Source organism: Tachysurus fulvidraco, chromosome 7, assembly GCF_022655615.1.
Source record: "Tachysurus fulvidraco isolate hzauxx_2018 chromosome 7, HZAU_PFXX_2.0, whole genome shotgun sequence".
NCBI classification, from domain to species: Eukaryota; Metazoa; Chordata; class Actinopteri; order Siluriformes; family Bagridae; genus Tachysurus; species Tachysurus fulvidraco.
The window spans coordinates 19,315,501-19,334,569 of NC_062524.1; the positions used below are offsets into that span (position 1 = coordinate 19,315,501).

The window sequence follows — 19,069 nt, forward strand, 5'->3', positions numbered from 1 at the left end:
AACAACAATTTATAGTATAAGATATGCTTGTAACCATCACTGAAAAGGTTTTTATTAGAGAGAGATTTTGCAATGAAGAACGACAAACACTGTGGGGAAAATAATATTATAAACAATTATTCTTTGTGATAAAAAACAATCAGTGAGGGGAACAATATGAAATGCACTCTATCACAACCAACCAACCTTTGCGTCCTTTTCTTAGCCGTTAGCTGTCCTGTCTAGAGGTCTGTAAATGTTAATGTTACTTACATTTGCCTTTATATTAGTTGGCTTTTTAACTTGACAATAGGAATTCAGCAATAGCAGGAATTCACAAGTGGGATTGAACCAGAACTGGGACTAAAAAAAATTGTGCCGGTTTCTCCTGCATTCACCCAGTGAGTATTTCATCTCAGTCGTTTCAAATGATGTATCAAATTATCCATGTTTTAGGGCTCCATCTGAAAAGAGGGTGATTGAAGCAGGACCTGATGGCCAAGACCCCAAAAAGCAAGAGTGGCTCACCAAATACTTCTCTTTCTGAGCATACTTGGATCATGATTTGTTTTGATGCAAAAACATAAATCCTCATAATTTCATATAAAACAAACCACTCTGTATTTATTTGTAGGCATTATATTATTGAAATGATGGACATGTAACTCCCATGCAAGGTACAGTTTCTGTTCATATTTTGATATGAAGAATATGATTGTTTTTTGAATGTATGCTGCATGATTTAATAATTATAAATGTAAAACCAAATTTTTCTTAAAAAAAAAAAAAAGAAAAGAAAAAAAAAAAGATTAAAACCTGGTTCCAAATTACAGATATTTTGGAATACTGAACGAAAATGTATGATATCAGCAAATGTTTAACAAATGATTAGATCACAACACACTGAAGGTCAGATCAAACCATTGTTAACGTCATAACGTAACATTGACAGTAAATATGAAAACCTATAACTTGGTGAACAGACAGAAAGAAGTTAACTAAAATGGGTGAGTGGAAAATATTAGACTGGCACTTGAAAAATCAAGATAATTTGTATATTAAACATTTAACAGACAATGATAATGAAGTCAGTATATACAATATGTAAACAAATGATAAGATATAAGATTATCTCAAAATAATATCTACTCTGAAAAGTATTTACCTCAGAATATTTGTTTTTTTTGCCTGCAAGCTGATTTTTTAACTCATTTCCAAATGTCTTGACTGGTCTAAGCATATTTGAATGGCCATAGCAGAGTCATGATTTATTTTTTTAGCATATAAATAATTTTTGTTATGACCTCAAAGCTGGTTTTAATCAGATATGGATGGTAGCAACAGTTCCCAGACCTCTGGAAGCACAATACACTCTCAACACAAGCCCACTACCATATTTCCTTATGCTTCTACTGTACTGTTCATTTTACGTACTAGATATGTTTCATTTCGTGGCCTTTTGATGCCTCACTCTTGGCGTGCATGCTGGTGGTTGTTCAGAAGTTAAGAATGTTTGGGTTCCATTTCCAGCATCACCAGGATTTGACTATTAAGCAAGTTACTTAAGCAAGTTAGTTGAACTTCCTTTGTTCAGCTCAACTAGCAAAAGCTTGTTTGGAAAATATGCTGAATATATTTAAACATAGTTTGCCTAATATGTAAATGTAATCCGAAGAATTCCCATGAAGGAAATATATTAACATTAAAACTGCATTTATTATAATATTGCTGCCATCAGATATTTCATTCAAACTCCTCAATATTCATCCTGAAATCTTCATACTTAATATTGGATGTGGAAATGACCAAAGGTAAATAACCAGTGGTGCTATGTTACTGGTACTTTGAAATAAAAATATGCTGTTTGTTATCAGATGCTTTATCTAATTATATAACCATCATTGGAGTGGCTAATGGAGTGACCATTGAACTTCAATAAATTACATATGAACAATAAAAACCGTTGATGTTTTATTATTCACAACCACAGGCGATATCTCCCCATTTTAACATGACTAATGTTCTGTGCCTCTGAAATTAAGGCTCAAACACTCGCATCCAGGACATGGAAGGAATGACTGTTTTTGACGCTACACGACCCGATATTCAGCAGAAAGTTACTAATGGCAACTTAAAAAAAGTGAGGATCTTCAACAAACAATCGAAAGCATAATTTATTAATGATATGTTGAATCTAGGGGGCACGGTGGCTTAGTGGGTAGCACGTTCGCCTCACACCTCCAGGGTCGGGGTTCGATTCCCGCCTCCGCCTTGTGTGTGCGGAGTTTGCATGTTCTCCCCGTGCCTCGGGGGTTTCCTCTGGGTACTCCAGTTTCCTCCCCCGGTCCAAAGACATGCATGGTAGGTTGATTGGCATCTCTGGAAAAATTGTCCGTAGTGTGTGATTGCGTGAGTGAATGAGTGTGTGTGTGTGCGCCCTGCGATGGGTTGGTGTATCCTGCCTTGATGCCCGATGACGCCTGAGATAGGCACAGGCTCCCCGTGACCCGAAGTAGTTCGGATAAAGCGGTAGAAAATGAATGAATGAATGAATGAATGAATGTTGAATCTAAGCACAGAGTCATTAATTATTAAATAATGAGCTAGAGAAGATTCGGATCTAAACTAACAGCAAACACTTTATCCAAAGTATCAGATACTAAACTCAGCATGAGCAGAAACCCACTACTGCCCTCACTCACTCACAGCAGTAGGAGTAGAACTTTACAAGTTAATGTAAAAAATATCAGTGACTCAATACATAAACTTCGCTGTATCACTACAAAATGATCGCCATACATTCTCCATAACCACCATACAATTGATTAGAAGTTAACCAGGGAGAATAAGTAAATTCAATAATTTTCCTCCTGAATGGAAATCATTTGTATCTTGCCATGTACCTCACCACAGGACAACAGCTAAGCCTTGACCCATACCCATGTGTTCCAAGATTCCTAGCATGGATGTATTTTTTTTTTTTTTGAGATTTCAAATAACTTTGCAGGTTTTTTTATTTAATTATTTTTGTGTTATAGGCAGTGAAAAGGAATGCAAGCTTGTCATCCTACTAAGGCTCAGGAAAGGAACCAGATGTCCTCGATGTTTTAGTCCCTGGAAAACCAGCTTTGTGACTTAAAAGCATGGATGCCTATTCAAAACAAGTAAAATAAGAAGAGCATCATACAAAGCCACTGAGCTAGCAGGGTTAGCAGACAGAATTTTAGCTATCAAGATTCTCTGCTCCTCCTTTCTTGCTACCAAGGAGGTTTACACCAGTTATTATACTGATTGTTTACATCCCCATGCAAGCCAACACAATGCTGGAACAGTACAGTGCAAGCAGTGAGCAGGAGAAGAGTCAGTTTATTTAACAGTCTGGAATTTTAACAAAAATTTAAAATAAGCTAACCACAAATACTACCACCATACCACCTGCAAACAAAGGAGGAAGATATCAGATAGTCAACCATTTTTATTCTACTTTTCAGAATGCCTACGAAGCCCTACTGTATCCCTGTCTGGCAAATTGGATCATTCCTCCAGTATAAACGTCCTTCCCCATAGGCAGAAAGTACACAGTAAGTGCTTACTGTACACAGAAAGTGCCCAACACCTGCTTCCTGCTTCAAGATCATGTGGACTGGGAAACATTTCAGTCCACTGCAGACACCATAGAGGACTACACACATTCTGTTTTAGGATTTAGCAGGAAATGTGTGGAAGTCTGGGTATGTCCCAGTCAGAAACTGTGGACTTCAAAACATCAAGTTCAGAAATAATGCTAAAGTATTAAGCCTCATTAGCAACAGTAACCAATGAGGGTGGTACCATCTCTCTCTCATGGTCAATAGAATAAAAGAAGCTTGACTTAAGGATAACCAGTGGTGCTCACGCTTTACTGCACAACACTACAACAATTAATCAAAATCTATCCCAAGATCCAAACATTGTCATCTGATGGTTGTATACATTTTGCTTGTTGCCTAACCCTTGTATTTTGTACCCAAATAAAAGAAACGTTAGAGCCTACAAAAATGGATATTTAAGCATTTACACTTTATGTAGTCCTGTCTTTCGAGCTACAAGAGCTATTACAATGTATAAAATTCTATTGAGGCCAAACTCACATGACTCCCTTTACCCTATTGAGGCCAAACTCACATGACTCCCTTTACCCTATTGAGGCCAAACTCACATGACTCTCTATACCCTATTGAGGCAAAACTCACATGACTCTCTATACCCTATTGAGGCAAAACTCACATGACTCTTTACCCTATTGAGGCAAAACTCACATGACTCTCTTTACCATATTTATTTGCTACCGAGTTCTTTTTGTAAATAATTATCAGTTCAGGTTACATGTGCTTTGCAACAATTGAAGCAGTCCTGAAAGCACTGATTAAACACAAATCAGAAAATGCAGGAAATCATTGAAACAGAGCGGCGTGCAAGAGGACATCTTTTGCTGAATGGTAGTTGAGTATCTCAGAGAAAAAGGACTTGAGGCTGTTCTTCAAGGCCTTCTGCTGGCTGGTGTGTGGCTTGTTCTTGTACTTCATAGTCAAAAGCTTATCTGCCAGATAGTGTAGCCACAGCACATTGGAGTGAGGATTATAGTCTGCCCAGCAGTTACTACAAAACAATACAATTCAAATAAAGTAATTAAGAATGAACTAAAAGGACCAAAGCAAAAAGTATAACAAAAGGTTAAACTCAACTCAAACATTTGACTTCAAAAAGTATAAAATCAGGAACGAACATTCAAAGAGTATAAATAAAGAACAGAAGTTGTTAGTGGTGTGTAATCAGGCAAAAATCTCATTTCTAATGTGATTTCTATCAGTTTCTTTTAACAGTCCCGTACCATATCTTATGTAAAATCCGCCAAATTATAATTTGCATGTGAAAGCTGATGGTGGAGACATTTTAATGTCATGACATTGTCAATTTCAATCATCATTCACATCTAAAACAGCTGCAATGCCCACAACTGCTAGTAACCCAAGTTTGTTTAGTTAGAAATGCTTACTTGTTCTCCTTCTTCATCAGGCGGTAGATTTCAAATTGATAGTCACCCTGACCCATGAATAACTCTTCTTCATTCGTTATATCACAGGACACCGTTAGGCCATCTGAGATCAAGAAAGATGGGAAGAAAAAACATTTTAACCTGAAGGCTGTTAGAAATAACAATTCTGACTACTTATGTTTTCTTTGGAAACGTTGGAACGCTGGGTAAAAACGCCATTTCCTGACTACCTTAAGACCTTTATTGTTATATTATTATATTAGATTTTTTTTTATTATATTCGCAGTATATGCACAACATCCACGTGCATAACCGAAGGGCTGATTTGCATATGCATTACAATGCGGATCTCCTGGGAATTTCACACACAACCGTCTCTAAGGTTTCCACAGAATGATGCGAAAAACAATACACTTCCTGTGAGCAGAGGGTGTGTAGGCTGAACCACCTTGTTGATTAGAGGACGATGACCACAGGCTACCAGGAAGGCTACATGAAATCAAGTGGTCTCTTGCTCTTGTAGCTGATGGGTTAAAGTCAGAGATCATACTTTTTCTTCATGCTGATGTTAGATGGAAACATTAAGTGAAGCTCTTGATTATATGATTGTTTGATTAGATAACTGCATTAACAAGCAGGTGTTCCTAATAAAGTGGACGGTGAACGAATAGTCGTGCAATTAAAATTCACAGAGACTTCCAAAATAAGGGATTTATCAGGTTTTCTGTTCTGTTCAGAGAAATATTGTCCATGGTAACCTGCTTCCATAGCCATTAAATAGTGAAAGAACACATACACAAGGCAAAAAGGAAAATAATCAGTTTTGTGATGGAGGTGAAGTTTTTTTAACTCACCGATCTCGAGCCGTGAGAGTGAATAGTCTATAAGGTTAACGTGAACTCCTCGTGTCTCTATAGTGTACGTGGAGCCGTTCAGAATAAACTGATTCCGCTTTTCTTTTGTATTTTTAACCAGAATATTTCCCCAATGCAGGTCTCTGCAGAAACAGAATTACACACAATAAATATTAGAGAACTTGGAATCGTTATGCTTTAGTACAACTTAGTCATCAATGGAAAACAGATGGAGACAGCAAACTAAACTAAAATAGGTATTTCTTGATACTTGCATGTTTAAAGATAATTACAAAGCTATAGTAAACGTCTCTTTGGTACATACAGTGCTAGGAATAGAACCCGTTACTCTTGTTCCAAATAAAAGGTCTACCAGGAAGTGTATTGGTGCAATCCCATGTGTGTAGTTCTACCTGTGTTCAAAGCAAAGCGCCTCTTCAGCAACAGCCAACGCAGCAGTAACCTGGTGCAGCACACTTTTAGCTTGGGCCATAGAAGTGAGCTACACACACACACACACGTTACAATGCTTTTCTCTGCAGTTCTAATGACAGAATACTCAAAGTGTGACATCATTCTTATTTAATATCTAGTTCAAGGATTTAAGGCCAAATCTGCAGTGATGTCACACACACACACAGACAGACAGACAGACAGACAGACAGACAGACAGACACACACACACACACAAAGTGAATCCACTGTAGCCTTGTTTGTGTGTATAGTTTGAATGAAGCATTATCTAATCATATCCAGTATCAAAATTTGGTAGACGTATGTGGTGTAAATGCATGTTATATACTGTGGTGTAGCATAAAATTGGAAGGTACACGACGCAACGTCTTGATGCAAATGAACTTGCACATACTTTTCCACTCATATTCTCCAAATCACTGCCCCCAAACTCAAACTCCAGGATCAGAAAGAGCTGCTCCTTGCCAAAGAAATCTGTATACACACACATACATAGCCAATAGATTTAGTACTTCTAAAATATTTATCTGAGAATTTATAAAACTGTGAAATTGTGCCTAAAGAAACGTATGTATTCATGTATGTGCGTCCGGAAATATGAATGTTTTACCAGGTCTGTCGTTCTCGGATCCCTTTTCTTGGTCGAACTGGTCCCAAGCTTTGAGCAGAGCACTGGGATAGCATCCACGCACACAGTGAAGACTAAAATAATATTGTAAACATTGTATTGATTACACAGAGAAACACACGCTAATCTGGTTTCAAGGATTTAAAACAAATAATCGATCGAAAGATATAAAATTTGCACGTGTATCTTACTTAATGAGGCCGATGAAACCATTTGTTTTGTTGTGCTCCTTGGAGTTGAGTGCACTTAGTTCCCTAAGTTAAACATAGCAGGTAAACGTTACCCGATTTTCACTTTTTTTGCACAAATATATTTACAGTAAAGCAATCCTTAAATATATTTTGGTTTGCAGTAACAGTATTAAAGGGGGGTGGGGGGCTGTACAGTAGGTAGGTCAATTTTTTTAAGTCTCAATGGAAAAAAAAAAAAGGTTAAACTTTGGTGATGGTGATTACGTAGGTATGACTTTAAACAAATTAGCATATCGTGATGTAGCATATCGAGCTGTTTTAATGAATTTTTTAGATGTATTATGGTGCCTGAACCCATTAATATTATTTTATTGCTTTTGTATTAGTTGTTTGAATAGTGTTAAAAAAAAAAAGTCAGTCTTAACACAAATTTACAACCGGCGAGTCGGTCGGACTTACAGCAAAATAAATAAATAAATAGAGATAAACATCGGGTTACAGCAAATAGGAATATTTTTAAGGATGGCCTAACTATGATATAAAATGTGTTATTTCAGGTCTATATGTTAACATTCAAACATTTTTACCCACTGAAAACCAAACAAAACTTGAGGGCTTACTGATATAAAAACGTACTTCGATATAATGATTTCATGAAGAACTTCACCACATGATTTCTGTGGTTCACCGTTGACTTTCTGATGACCTTCGACTGGAATAATCTGAAAAGAATAAAATAAATAAACAAACTACATGTCGTACTACATCAAAATCACCGTTTGCTAGAACCAAATGTTTATCAACGATCTGATTTATGAGGTTCACTAAGGTTACTTTTCAAAATCTGACAAATTTCACATGGAATTTATCAACATATGAACTTTGGTATTATTCATGCTTTAGAAACAAACCTAATGAATAAACTTTACAATCAGTAGCATTTTTGATTTGAAGCCAACCAATCACAGTTTTTTTTTTTTTTCGATGAATACCAAAATGTTGAAATCCTTATGGGCAATTTTCAGAGAAATCCATTCGCATAAGGCTTGATAACACAGCAATGTCAAAAAGTTACAAAATGTAAGAGATTATAAGGAATCTTTTTCCTACTTTAAGAGCTACGGTCTGAGCGGCAGTGTTGACCATGGAGAACACTTCTCCAAACGTGCCCTCTCCAATCTTAATGCAGTGTTTCATGCATTCTGGAGGGATGCAATCATCAAAGCAAAGGGGTCCTTCTTGTTGACACTCCTGATACACTTTCTCAGCATCACTGATGTCTTCGCTGAAAGAAAGCTACATCCGACAGAGGAAAAAAAAAAATGGCAAAAACATGTCATTTAAAAAAAGCAGTAAGGAAAAAAAAAAAACAGAACTTGAAAATATTTGATCGGCTAAAGACCCAACCATGGACGCATGGGTTACGCTGGACCGAAGCAGGTGAGAGGAAACTTGATTAGGTGCTGGTGTGCCAAACAGTTCTAGACTGGTGTCTGCTAGCCCCGGATGCTTGAGATCGGATAGTGCCAGTCGTCGAGGGGTTGGGAATGCTAAAAACAGGTGTATAAGTTATAACTCAAAGTTTTTGAGGAGGAAACAAATGAGAGTGTATGTTTCTCTGAGGCACCTGTCTTCTTTTTGTGTATAGACAATGCAGCTTTGAGACGACCCCAGGTGTGTGTTGTGAGCGAGTCCGGAGTGAAGCTGGTCAGAAAGGAGGAAAGGTTCAGCAGTTCTGCACGAAGGGGTGTTTTAGGCAATCCAAACACTCTGCTGCTCTGCAGCCAAGCAGATTCCTGGGTTTAAACAAAATCGACATACAGCATAAAATGCTAAAATAATCCATGCTCTGATTATCCCAACAGATTGAACAAAGGAAGTAGTACATTACCCCCATGTATGAATCAGCTCCAGTGAGTAGCATGGCACTGGATGAGCAGTCTGCTGGTTTAGTCCAAGATTCATTCTGCCTCCGTTTTATGTTATGCTCACCTACACCTCTCTTTGACCACCGGCTAGAATTCAGGCCGCTCACACATACCTTACGGCTGGTACAAAGCCCGCTAAGTTCTTTTGCCTCTGTCATTTTACTGGGAGCTTTAATAGGTTCAGGTGAGGTCACAGGTTGCATGAAGGAGGCAGACATCTGCTGAACTGGTCCTTCAGTATGTAAATCACTGACAGATGATTGCACTCCTGATTCAGTGTCCCTCAAGCAGGGAAAATTCAAGTTCCTGGAATTTCGACCTCTTTTGATTTCTAAAGAATGTGAAGAAGCCACATGCGCCTTATGGGTCTCTGTTGTCTCCTGATGGGTTTGGAGGATGGTCCTCGGTTCCAGACGCTGGAGGCGGACAGTGAGACGAGACAACATGCACTTCACCTTAAGGTGATCAATTTGCTTTAGGAGTGAACTACTGACCTCATAAACTGGAGGTGCAGAGATAGAAGAAGGAGATGAGACAGAACATGGGCTGAGTGAGGATAAATGGAGAGCTTGAGTACTAGCATTAGACATTGGATTATCTGAAGACATGTGAAAAGTTCTCTTGTCATTGCAGCTTGGCATAGCAATATCTGTAGTGGCAGGACCTGCCTCCAATCCCGTTTGTTTCCCATTATCTCTTGGAAATATGTCCAGACCATCCAGCTCCTCCAGAATAATGACAGACCTAAATAAGCACAAAATATAAATATATAACAGACCAAAATCTGATTTTAATTTAAAACTAGGGCTCAGTTTTCAGTAGCAGTATATATTAACATGTATCCACTTTAAAAATCTCTCTCTACTTACAATGATACCTGTCAAGAGGTGGAATAAATGAACTCATTTCTCAAAGTTGATGCATTGGAAGCAGGCAAAGGGGTAAGCATATGGCTAAACTATTGAGCATCTCTAAAATGGCAGGTCTTGTGGGGGTATTCCCAGTATGCGAAAGTATTCCAAGGAAAGACAACTGGTGGCAGAGTCATAGGAGCCCAAGGCTCATTGAGAAAGGTGGAATAAAACACAGTGCATCACAACTTGCTGTGTGTGGGGTTGTGTAGCAGCAAACTGGTAAGTGTCTCTATGCTAACCCGAGTCCACTGCTGAAAACGCCTATAATTGACACGTGAGCATCAGAAATGTACCATGGCATAATAAAAGAAGGTGGCCTGGTTTGATTAATCATGTTTTCTTACATGGGAAAATGACAGTAGCAGAATGTACTGTGTGGTATTCATGGGGAACAGGGCAATGTTCTGCTGGGAAAACTTGGGTCCTGGTATTCATGGGGAACAGGGCAATGTTCTGCTGGGAATCCTTGGGTCCTGGCTCTGACCGCGCGTGTCTGTGCTTCTCCGTAATGCAATCTAGGAGCAGTGATTGGCCAAACCTCCCTTATTGCAGTCGCACACATTTCTTCTGATTTTATTTTGTAGTAACGAGTAACAAAGATGCTTAGTGGAAATATAGCAGAGTAAAAGTATACATTTTATCTAGAAAATGTAGTAGAGAAAAAGTGAAATAAATATATAAACATAAATTTAAATAGCAAAGTAAAGTACAGATATGTGAAATTTCTACTTAAGTACAGTGACGAAGTATTTGTACTCCGTTACATTACAGCACTGAGCATGATAACGTGATGAAAATGATAAAACTTATATAATACTTGTATAATAATAATAAACAACTACTACTTACTGCTCCTTCAGCTGCTTGAGGTGTGGCAGTGTAGACACAATCTCAGTACTTGAGCATGTCTTATCTTTCTCCAGTCCCAGCTTTGAGTGTGCACTTACATGCTCCTCCATCTGTTGCACCGTCTTAACTTTTGGGGTGCGATTTTCACGTTGTTTGCTCTTCTGCAGTGTGCCAGGGTACAATGGCTTGCTCATTAGATCACTGGCTGTGCTTTCTTTTAGTGGCGGAGGCATGTCCAACTCATCACAGCTAAAGGATGAGATCTCACTAATAGAAGGCTCAAGACAGCGCAGACTTTGTTTAGAGACCAGGGACGGGGTACTGCACAGCAGTGGGCGTTTACAGGAGGTCATCCGTTCCTCGACATCATTAAATGAGACTTCGCTTAAAACTCTGCCTGAATGCCTGTGCGCACCACTGTGTAACATGACAGACGGCTTAGTATCAGACTCCTGATGAGTGGAAGACTGTTTGCAATTCGTCACAGGATGAGGAAATGAAGGAACACCACTAATAATGTCTTTTGATGGATTCAAGGTGTTGCTGGAAAGCCCAAGCTGAGAAGGATGGAGGGGGGGGAAGCAAAAGAAAACGACATCAAATAAATGCAGCAAAATTCCAAAACATTTCTATTGCCTGTTCTATGCGATATCTCCTTTCTCGCACACAATTTATTTACTTGAAGAAAAGGTAGGGCTTTATTTGTGACAGCCATTGACACAGCTGTTCAGATTGATATTGTTTCAGTTATCAGTAAACCTAACCCATTATCCCATCAACTTTCACTGTACATTGGAAGATGCATTATAGGGATGCAATAAGCTGGATGCTCATCAAACCATGATGAGACACTGTCTACAAAGGGAGGAAAATCGTTTAGCTGATCCTCATGACAGCCTCTGATCGGATGTTCTCGCTAATCCTGAAGTGTTTCCAATTTTGAGCGCCATATGCATCAGACGTTCAGCCACACGCCCTCAAGTGCAACGCCTGAGGCTGAAACTAATCTTACCCCAACTTTGTTGCTCTGGCATTATCTGAAGAGGAGATCAATAGCTGATAAGCAGCTTCAGGAAACGTTTGGTGAAGAATGATGCTGGTAAAGGAGGATCTACTGGTACAAGTTACTAAATTCAAGGGTTCAATTACTTTTTCTAACCTGTACCGAGTCATTACACAAGCTGCTCAATAAATACTCTGATTAGTCAGACTGGCTTTGTCTATAATTGTCTCAGCTTCCTTTCGTTGTTGCTTGTTCTTGGTGTGTTTTGCTTTTAATTTTACCTTTAAGTGAAATAAAAACTTGGCCGTAGTAGAACCTATTTCTTTGCTAACAAGCTAACATCATGCTAAGGATCATGAGTAGTTCTTTCCCTTTTCCATGCTCTTCTCTTCCAATCTGGAGCATTTCTTGTCCATCACCAAACAGTTTGATTGTTCATGATTTCCCAGATCTCCGACCTTTAGGTGTTACTTAGCTCAGCAAGGAGTTCTCTTTTTAAGAATGGACCAAATATAGATAGATGAGGCCAAAGCTTACACTGGCAATGACAGCTGTATAGGGTGATAACCAACATATCGGTACACTTCCAGTGAAAAGTTTGGGCACACCTTGTTCAGTGATTATTCTTGCGTATTAATAGTGACAACATTTAAAATGTGACAAAAATAAATAACAAAAATTTGTAGTCACAGTTTTTGCTGTCTTAAATAACCCAGAATGTGTTTTAGCTTTTTGATTCTTCAAAAAGTAGCAACAATTCATATTCTCTCAGTCAGCCTCATTTGGGATAGTTTTCCAACAATCTTCCAACAATCTTGGAGTTCCCAGAGATGTTGAGTACTTGTTGCCAGCATTTCCTTCACTCTCCGGTCCAACTCGTACCAAACCATGTGAACTGGATATGGATTGGGGATTGTGGAAGCCAGGTCATCTGATGCACCACTCCATCACTCCCCTCCTTAAACATAGCTCTTACATAACCTAGAGTTTTCCACTGATCTAATTCCAATTCCTTGTGTTTCTTGGGCCAAGGAAGTCTCTACTTCTTGTCCTTCTGAAGTAGTGGATTCTATGAACAGTTGAATTTGAGATGTCTGCCACTTTATCTATGAGAAGCATTTATTTGGGCTGTAAATCAACAGTTTCTGAGGCTGGTATTACTAATAAAGCACATCCTCTGCAGCAGAGGAAGCCCCTTGTCGTCCTTTCCTAGGATGGTCCTCATGAGAACCAACCTCATCATAAACTGACAACATAAACCGTTTGCTGGTTTTGTCAAATGCATGTGGGGATTCACTCAAAGGATCTTAAGGTTTTTTTGCAGATTGACTGACCTTCATTTTTAAAGTGCTGATGGAGTGTCTTTGCTCTTTACATAACTGCATGTATCTTGCCATAAAATGGATATGTACATTAGCTGTAGTAGCACTAATAAGTCTATTGACTCTGTACCCACCCTTCTTCTGCACAAGACAGCTGATGGTCTAAAGCGCATTAAGAAGGAAAGAAAACTCACAAATTAGCATTTGAAAAGGCACAGCTGCGAATTAAAAACCATTCCAGCTGACTACCTCGTGAATCTGATGAGCGCTACATTGGACAATCTAAAATATAAAACATATTCTGGATTTATTTTTATTTAATTATTTTATTTTTAATACACAACACCATTGGTGGTGTTGTGTAGATTAAAGAATTAAACAACCACCACCAAAGGAGGAGGTGTGTCCAAACTTGTGTCTGTGTGAAATTGTGTATATACATATCCACAGCAAATGGTCTTACACTCTGCTCAAAAGTGTTCTTCATAGGTTGCATGGGTAGTCTCTTGCGACGTGTGACAAACCTGTCCACATTGGGTAGAGCAACTGACTTGCCGTGCCTAATTGGAAACAAGGAGCGACAATAAGTAGATATCATATAAACACCCACTTTAACAATAATGAAGGAAGTCGATCGTCATGTGCGAAAGGAGTTTAAGCTGATGCCATTCTTTGGGTACAAAGTTTAAAGTCTCGCGAAGAGTTACTTACGTTATACATTTGACATTAGAAGCTCTCTTCCTAGAGGCATTTGAACATATATCCTTTGTGAGAAAAGTGTCACTCTCATTCTCGCTGTTGCTAATACGTGGAGGTTTTTTCCTCATCCTCACTGTGTGCCGACTGGCATGTTCTTCATTACTGGAAGAGAGCCCTGGTGAACTGCGTGTGACCACAGTCTTCTTAATTAATTTGGCGCTTGGTTTCCTCCTATGGACAAACATTAGTTAACAGCTGTAGGTTTTATACACAAGTTTTTATCTAACAGGATTAAAGATAAATAACTACATTTAACAGCATCAGAGCATCAAGAACTATATCCATCATCTGGACTTATCCACTGTATTAGGAACACCTATACATCCATTCAGTCTTTTAATCAGCCATTCATACAACAGCAACATGCCCCCTTCCCTCTAAATGTATGGCCACTCACACTGTGGTTTTGCACCATTTCTGCCATTGTATCTAATTAAGTGGCCAGAGCATGTATGAACAAATACACAAACAAATTAGAGCAATAAAAAAAAACTATTGTACAAATATATAAAACCTTCCAAGTTAAGAAGCTATATACATTGTTTAAAATGTATATAAAATAAATCCTTCTAAAACAAATATAAATAAAATATCAATAATTAACAATCATCATTAAAAGCATAAAACAATTCAATAAACTTTGTTTCCAAGTCAGAGGAGTCCGACATGACTAATAAAATTGTGCCTCTTCGCACATTAATAAAAACATTTGTATAATAAAACTTCAGGTCTGTTTCAAACGACATAGGGGGAAAAAACATGCCTTTTATTAAATAACATCAATCATACAGGTTATGAACACTGTGTTATAATTTTGTTGTGTGTTAAATGTACAGCTGTTCCTGATAAGGTGGCATCTATTGGAATGCGGCTATGTAGCTCGTGTACATGTCTGTACCACCAGAGAGAGACGTGTGAGCAATTTGGCACTGATCTCATGATCGACCCACTGAATAATGTGATTACTCCACATCAGGAATGCAATACGTGTATTCACACCTTATTCCTGCTTTGGGGTTAAAAGATTTATCTGAGACTGATCACACCCTTTGGTCTGTTAAACTGTGATTCTATCCGGACAGGTTCAGGGTTCTCAGAGACAAAGTAATCACAGTCTAACAACCACTCGGACATCATTGAGAGAAACCACGATGGAGAATATTACCTGCGAGATGTTCTTGGAATTAAAACGCTTTCCTCGTCGCTTTCCAGCTCATTCAAAGCTTCCAAAGCTTTCCTTTTTGTCCTTTTGCGCAAAATCCTTGTTGAAGCTGTGCTTATTTTGGTCTTGGTGGTTTTTCTTTGGAGACAGAGAGTAGAGTCAAACGGAATACACGGCAAGCATGAACATTACATTAATCATACATCTATCTATCTACAATAAATAAGAGACTAACCATCATCCTTTACATTACCGTGTTCTGGAGGTGAGCTCTGGGATAGACTGATCAGATGATGGTGTACTGGAGAAGGAGAATGCTTTCTTTCTCAAGTCAGGAGAAAACCACTGATCCACCTTTCGCTTCTGTTTGCCATAGGTCTTCAAATAAGTCGGTTTACTTTGACTGAACACGCTCATTTTGTGCGGTTTTCTGTTTATTCCTCAAAAGTAAAGTGAAACATGTCCATGTGTCAGAATATTATTAAATCCATCCACTTTACCAAGTTTATTACTTACAAAGTCATTCGGTTTTTTTAGATGCCTAATTTGGGTCTATTAATGCTAATACATATTACTACATTAGCATTAGCTTTAGCCTGATGTCAGACAAAACAAAACAAAATAAAGACAGCTTAGAATTAATAATTACCGTAAATTACCGTTCACCTGCTATTACTTTAATGTTATTCGCTAAGCAAAGCTGCCATTTAAACATCAAACATGTTAAAAGTGCTAAAAACAACAGCTAGCAATAATCATATTATTAATACGAAGCGCCTCTTGTTCAAACTGACGGAAGCTTTTGATTGGCTGGCGACTTTCTCGTTATTTGACGGCGATTGGCATTCAGTTTACACGCGCGTTACCGCCCCCTATTGCTCCGGAGGGTGGATCAGAATTACCGTCACCAACTGGCTGTAGTTTCATACTTGGATTTTCTTTAAAGGTCATTTTATTTCGTTTAATGTTGAAACTGACATTTACATTGACCAAGAGGTTGTTTTCCCAGCACCTGGATGCCATCTAGACATACAGACTTGTGGATATTCACCTGTCAGAAGAACAGAACTTGAATTCAGAAGAACAGAACTTGTCCATTAAGCTATGGCCAAAAGTTTTGAGAATGCCACACAAATGCTAATTTTCACAAAGTCTGCTGCTTTGGTGTTTTTAGATCTTTTTGTCAGATGTTTACTATTGGGCTGCCGGACTGTGGATAGTCAACAGCCCCAAGATAAACCGATCCATCCTCTTCAAATGAATCCAGCTCAGGAGGAAAGAAGATTGAAGTTTGTCAAAGGGGAGGTTGAAATCACCAAGCATGTCAGAGGGGTGCTGTTGAAGGGAAAGCACTGAGGCATCAATCCATTTCCCTTGTCACCAATAGTATCAGGCTGATCTCCGATGTCACTTCCTGTGTTTGAATAATTTTCCACAAGTTGGAAAGTCGTATGTGTTTGCTTGGCTGAGTATTTGGATTTAGGATATGGTTTAACTTGGATTATCTTTGAATTTATACTTGAACTCCTTCCTTTTTACAAAGGGTGAACACACCGGAGAGCACAGAGCAACCACTCTGCTGGACATCGAAATCACCTGTAGAAATCGTCAAGAGCACCAAATTTCTTGGTGTTCATCTCGCGGAGAACTTCACCTGGTCACTCAACACCAGCTCCATCACCAAAAAAGCCCAGAAGCATCTCTACTTCTTATGAAGTAGCTTTTCTTATGAGAAAAGCACATCTCCCTCCCTCCATCCTGACTACATTTTACAAAAGGACCATTGAGAGCATTCTGAGCAGCTGCATCACTGTCTGATTTGGGAACTGTACCATCTCGGATCGCAAGACCCTGCAGCGGATAGTGAGAACAACTGAGATGATCATTGGAGTCTCTCTTCCCTCTATCATGGACATTTATCAAGCCAACAGCATTGTGAAAGTGTGAAAGTGACGTGACATACGGCTAAATATTGTGACCCATACCCAATTTGTTCTCTGCATTTAACCCATCCAAACTGCACACACAGCAGTGAACACAAACACACCGTGAACACACACCCGGAGCAGCGGGTAGCAATTTATGCTGCGGCGCCCGGGGAGCAGTTGGGGGGTTCGGTGCCTTGCTCAAGGGCACCTCAGTCGTGGCCGGCCCGAGACTCGAACCCATAACCTTAGGGTTAGGAGTCAGACTCTCTAACCATTGGAGGACCCCACACACCCCTCACATACACCCTTCACCCTCCTACTCTCTGGAAAAAGGTACAGAAGCATTTGGACCCACACAACCAGACTGTGTAACAGTTTCTTTCCACAAGCCATCAGACTTTTGTGAATTTTCTTTTCTGTATTGTCTTGTATTTTTTGTTTGCACTGTCTTTTGTCCTGCACTGTCTTTTTGTCTTTTGTCCTGCACTGTGTATACCAGATTGCACAGATGCACTTTATGTGGCTAGGACTACTTACTTAAGTCCTTAGCCAAGTCTTTATTTCATGTAGCACCATAGTCCTGGAAAAATTTTGTCTCATTTCACTGTGTACTTCAACAGCTATATATGGTTGAAATGGCAATAAAAGCTTTTTGACTTGACTTGAACATCTCAGAGAACGGTCCCCCTGATGTGGGAGAAGATACAGAGTTGTTCTGTTACCCTTTTCTCAGATTTGTTTAACCTGACTGTTTTTTATTTGTTGTTTTTTTTAGCGACAAATAGTCAAAATAATCACCAGAAGAAGTAATAAAAAAAACAAAAAACATTTTTAATATTTATATTAAATTGCCCGAAACAGTCCAAACAATTGGAATTCTAGTCATACTTGGAATTCTTCTAGAACATAGCTGAGGACTGTCACTGCATAATGATAGCATTAACCACATCCAGAACTCCCAAAAAACACTTACAATCGCAATAAATTAGTAATATGTACCAGTGACATATCTCATTACTCATTTGTAAATTATTAGAGTATTTTTTAGATGTTTAGGTGCTGGACTTATGGGAGAAGAATGCAAATGCACTGGCCTCTGATGGCCAGGCTGAATTCGCCAAGATTTTCAAAATTCCACAATAAAATTGGTTGATCATTATTTTGAGCATAGAGCACAATCCTGAATTCATGTCAGAAATAACTACCATTTTTAAATTTTCATTTCATAATGGGTTATAAAGTTCAGTGTTGCACAATTATATTGCCAGATCCCTAATGAGCAAGCTTGAGGCAACTGTGTCAAGAAAAAACTCCCTTAGATAGAATGAGGAAGAACCCTTGAGAGGATACAGACTCAAAAATCAACCCATCCCAATTTGGGTGACACCAGAGTGTGAATATTAATTATTATAAACACTTACAAACAGACAAATAATATCCTTTCTAGTAATTTTTAGTCAATTTGGAATTGTGTAACCAGGAGCTCCCTCAGCAAACTCATCATCAGCATCAGCATAACAATAGAAACTAATCCCGAACATTCTAATGATGTTTCCAAATGGAAGCATGTACTGTATATTGAGAAAAGCTGAGGTCCCAAAACTGATCCTTGTGTTGCCCCATGTTTATGTCCCATTAAACTGTATAATTCTGAAACTGTATAAAACTGTCTAATTAACAAAATCTGGCTGCTATTAACCCTCAAAACCAGTGTGTGTTATACAGCGACGGCCATCGCGTTCTCGTTTCATTTCAAACCTCAGCGTAAGACTCCTGTTGGCCACTAGGGGCGCCACCTCACACACGTAAACGAAGATGGACAGCATTGTTTAAGATACGCTTGTTATCACATCATGATTAAGGACAATAGCCCTGGTTTGTTAAATAGCTTCTCTTATGATCACTGGGTTCAGCTGGGAAGCTTAGAAAAGCTTTAAAGCTTTCAAATTTCAAAAACACTACAGAGAGGGAAAGAGCAGAATACAAATATTGCGTCTTTATTTGGTGTATATGCATATTTATTACAGTTATTACAGAAAATAC

General features: G+C 38.7%; 2 protein-coding genes across 7 annotated transcripts in view; one reads left to right on the forward strand and one right to left on the reverse strand.

The window, feature by feature from the left end:
* The window catches only part of fam184b (family with sequence similarity 184 member B), a 33,922-nt gene extending 29,941 nt beyond the window's left edge, over positions 1-3,981 (forward strand). The window contains exons 19-20 of one of the 2 annotated variants that reach the window (XR_007143535.1): positions 2,022-2,119; positions 3,018-3,981. Coding sequence is in view for 1 of the 2 variants with exons in the window: in XM_027174430.2 (XP_027030231.2) it covers positions 436-526 (91 nt within the window). In the remaining variant the exon portion in view is untranslated. Of the gene's footprint in view, positions 1-435; positions 1,973-2,021; positions 2,120-3,017 lie in introns of those variants that run through there. The other variant, XM_027174430.2, reaches the window with a different exon arrangement.
* A 301-nt stretch (positions 3,982-4,282) lies between these two features.
* haspin (histone H3 associated protein kinase) lies at positions 4,283-18,866 on the reverse strand. Of its 5 annotated transcripts, none has more exons than XM_047816385.1 (18): positions 18,785-18,866; positions 15,352-15,528; positions 15,102-15,236; positions 13,889-14,107; positions 13,641-13,737; positions 10,853-11,409; positions 9,053-9,833; positions 8,789-8,957; positions 8,569-8,711; positions 8,272-8,457; positions 7,798-7,883; positions 7,162-7,224; positions 6,953-7,044; positions 6,737-6,816; positions 6,282-6,370; positions 5,869-6,011; positions 5,015-5,117; positions 4,283-4,617 (listed from the first exon to the last, which is right to left on the reverse strand). In XM_047816385.1, exons 1-18 carry the CDS (start codon positions 18,850-18,852, stop codon positions 4,413-4,415), a joined length of 3,393 nt encoding a protein of 1,130 aa, XP_047672341.1. In that variant the 5' UTR covers positions 18,853-18,866; the 3' UTR covers positions 4,283-4,412. The 5 variants fall into 5 exon arrangements, with proteins under 5 accessions (XP_047672341.1, XP_027030233.2, XP_047672344.1 ...); XM_027174432.2 differs by lacking the exon at positions 18,785-18,866 and adding an exon at positions 15,748-15,907; XM_047816388.1 differs by lacking the exon at positions 18,785-18,866 and adding an exon at positions 15,735-15,907.
* Positions 18,867-19,069: the final 203 nt, after the last annotated feature.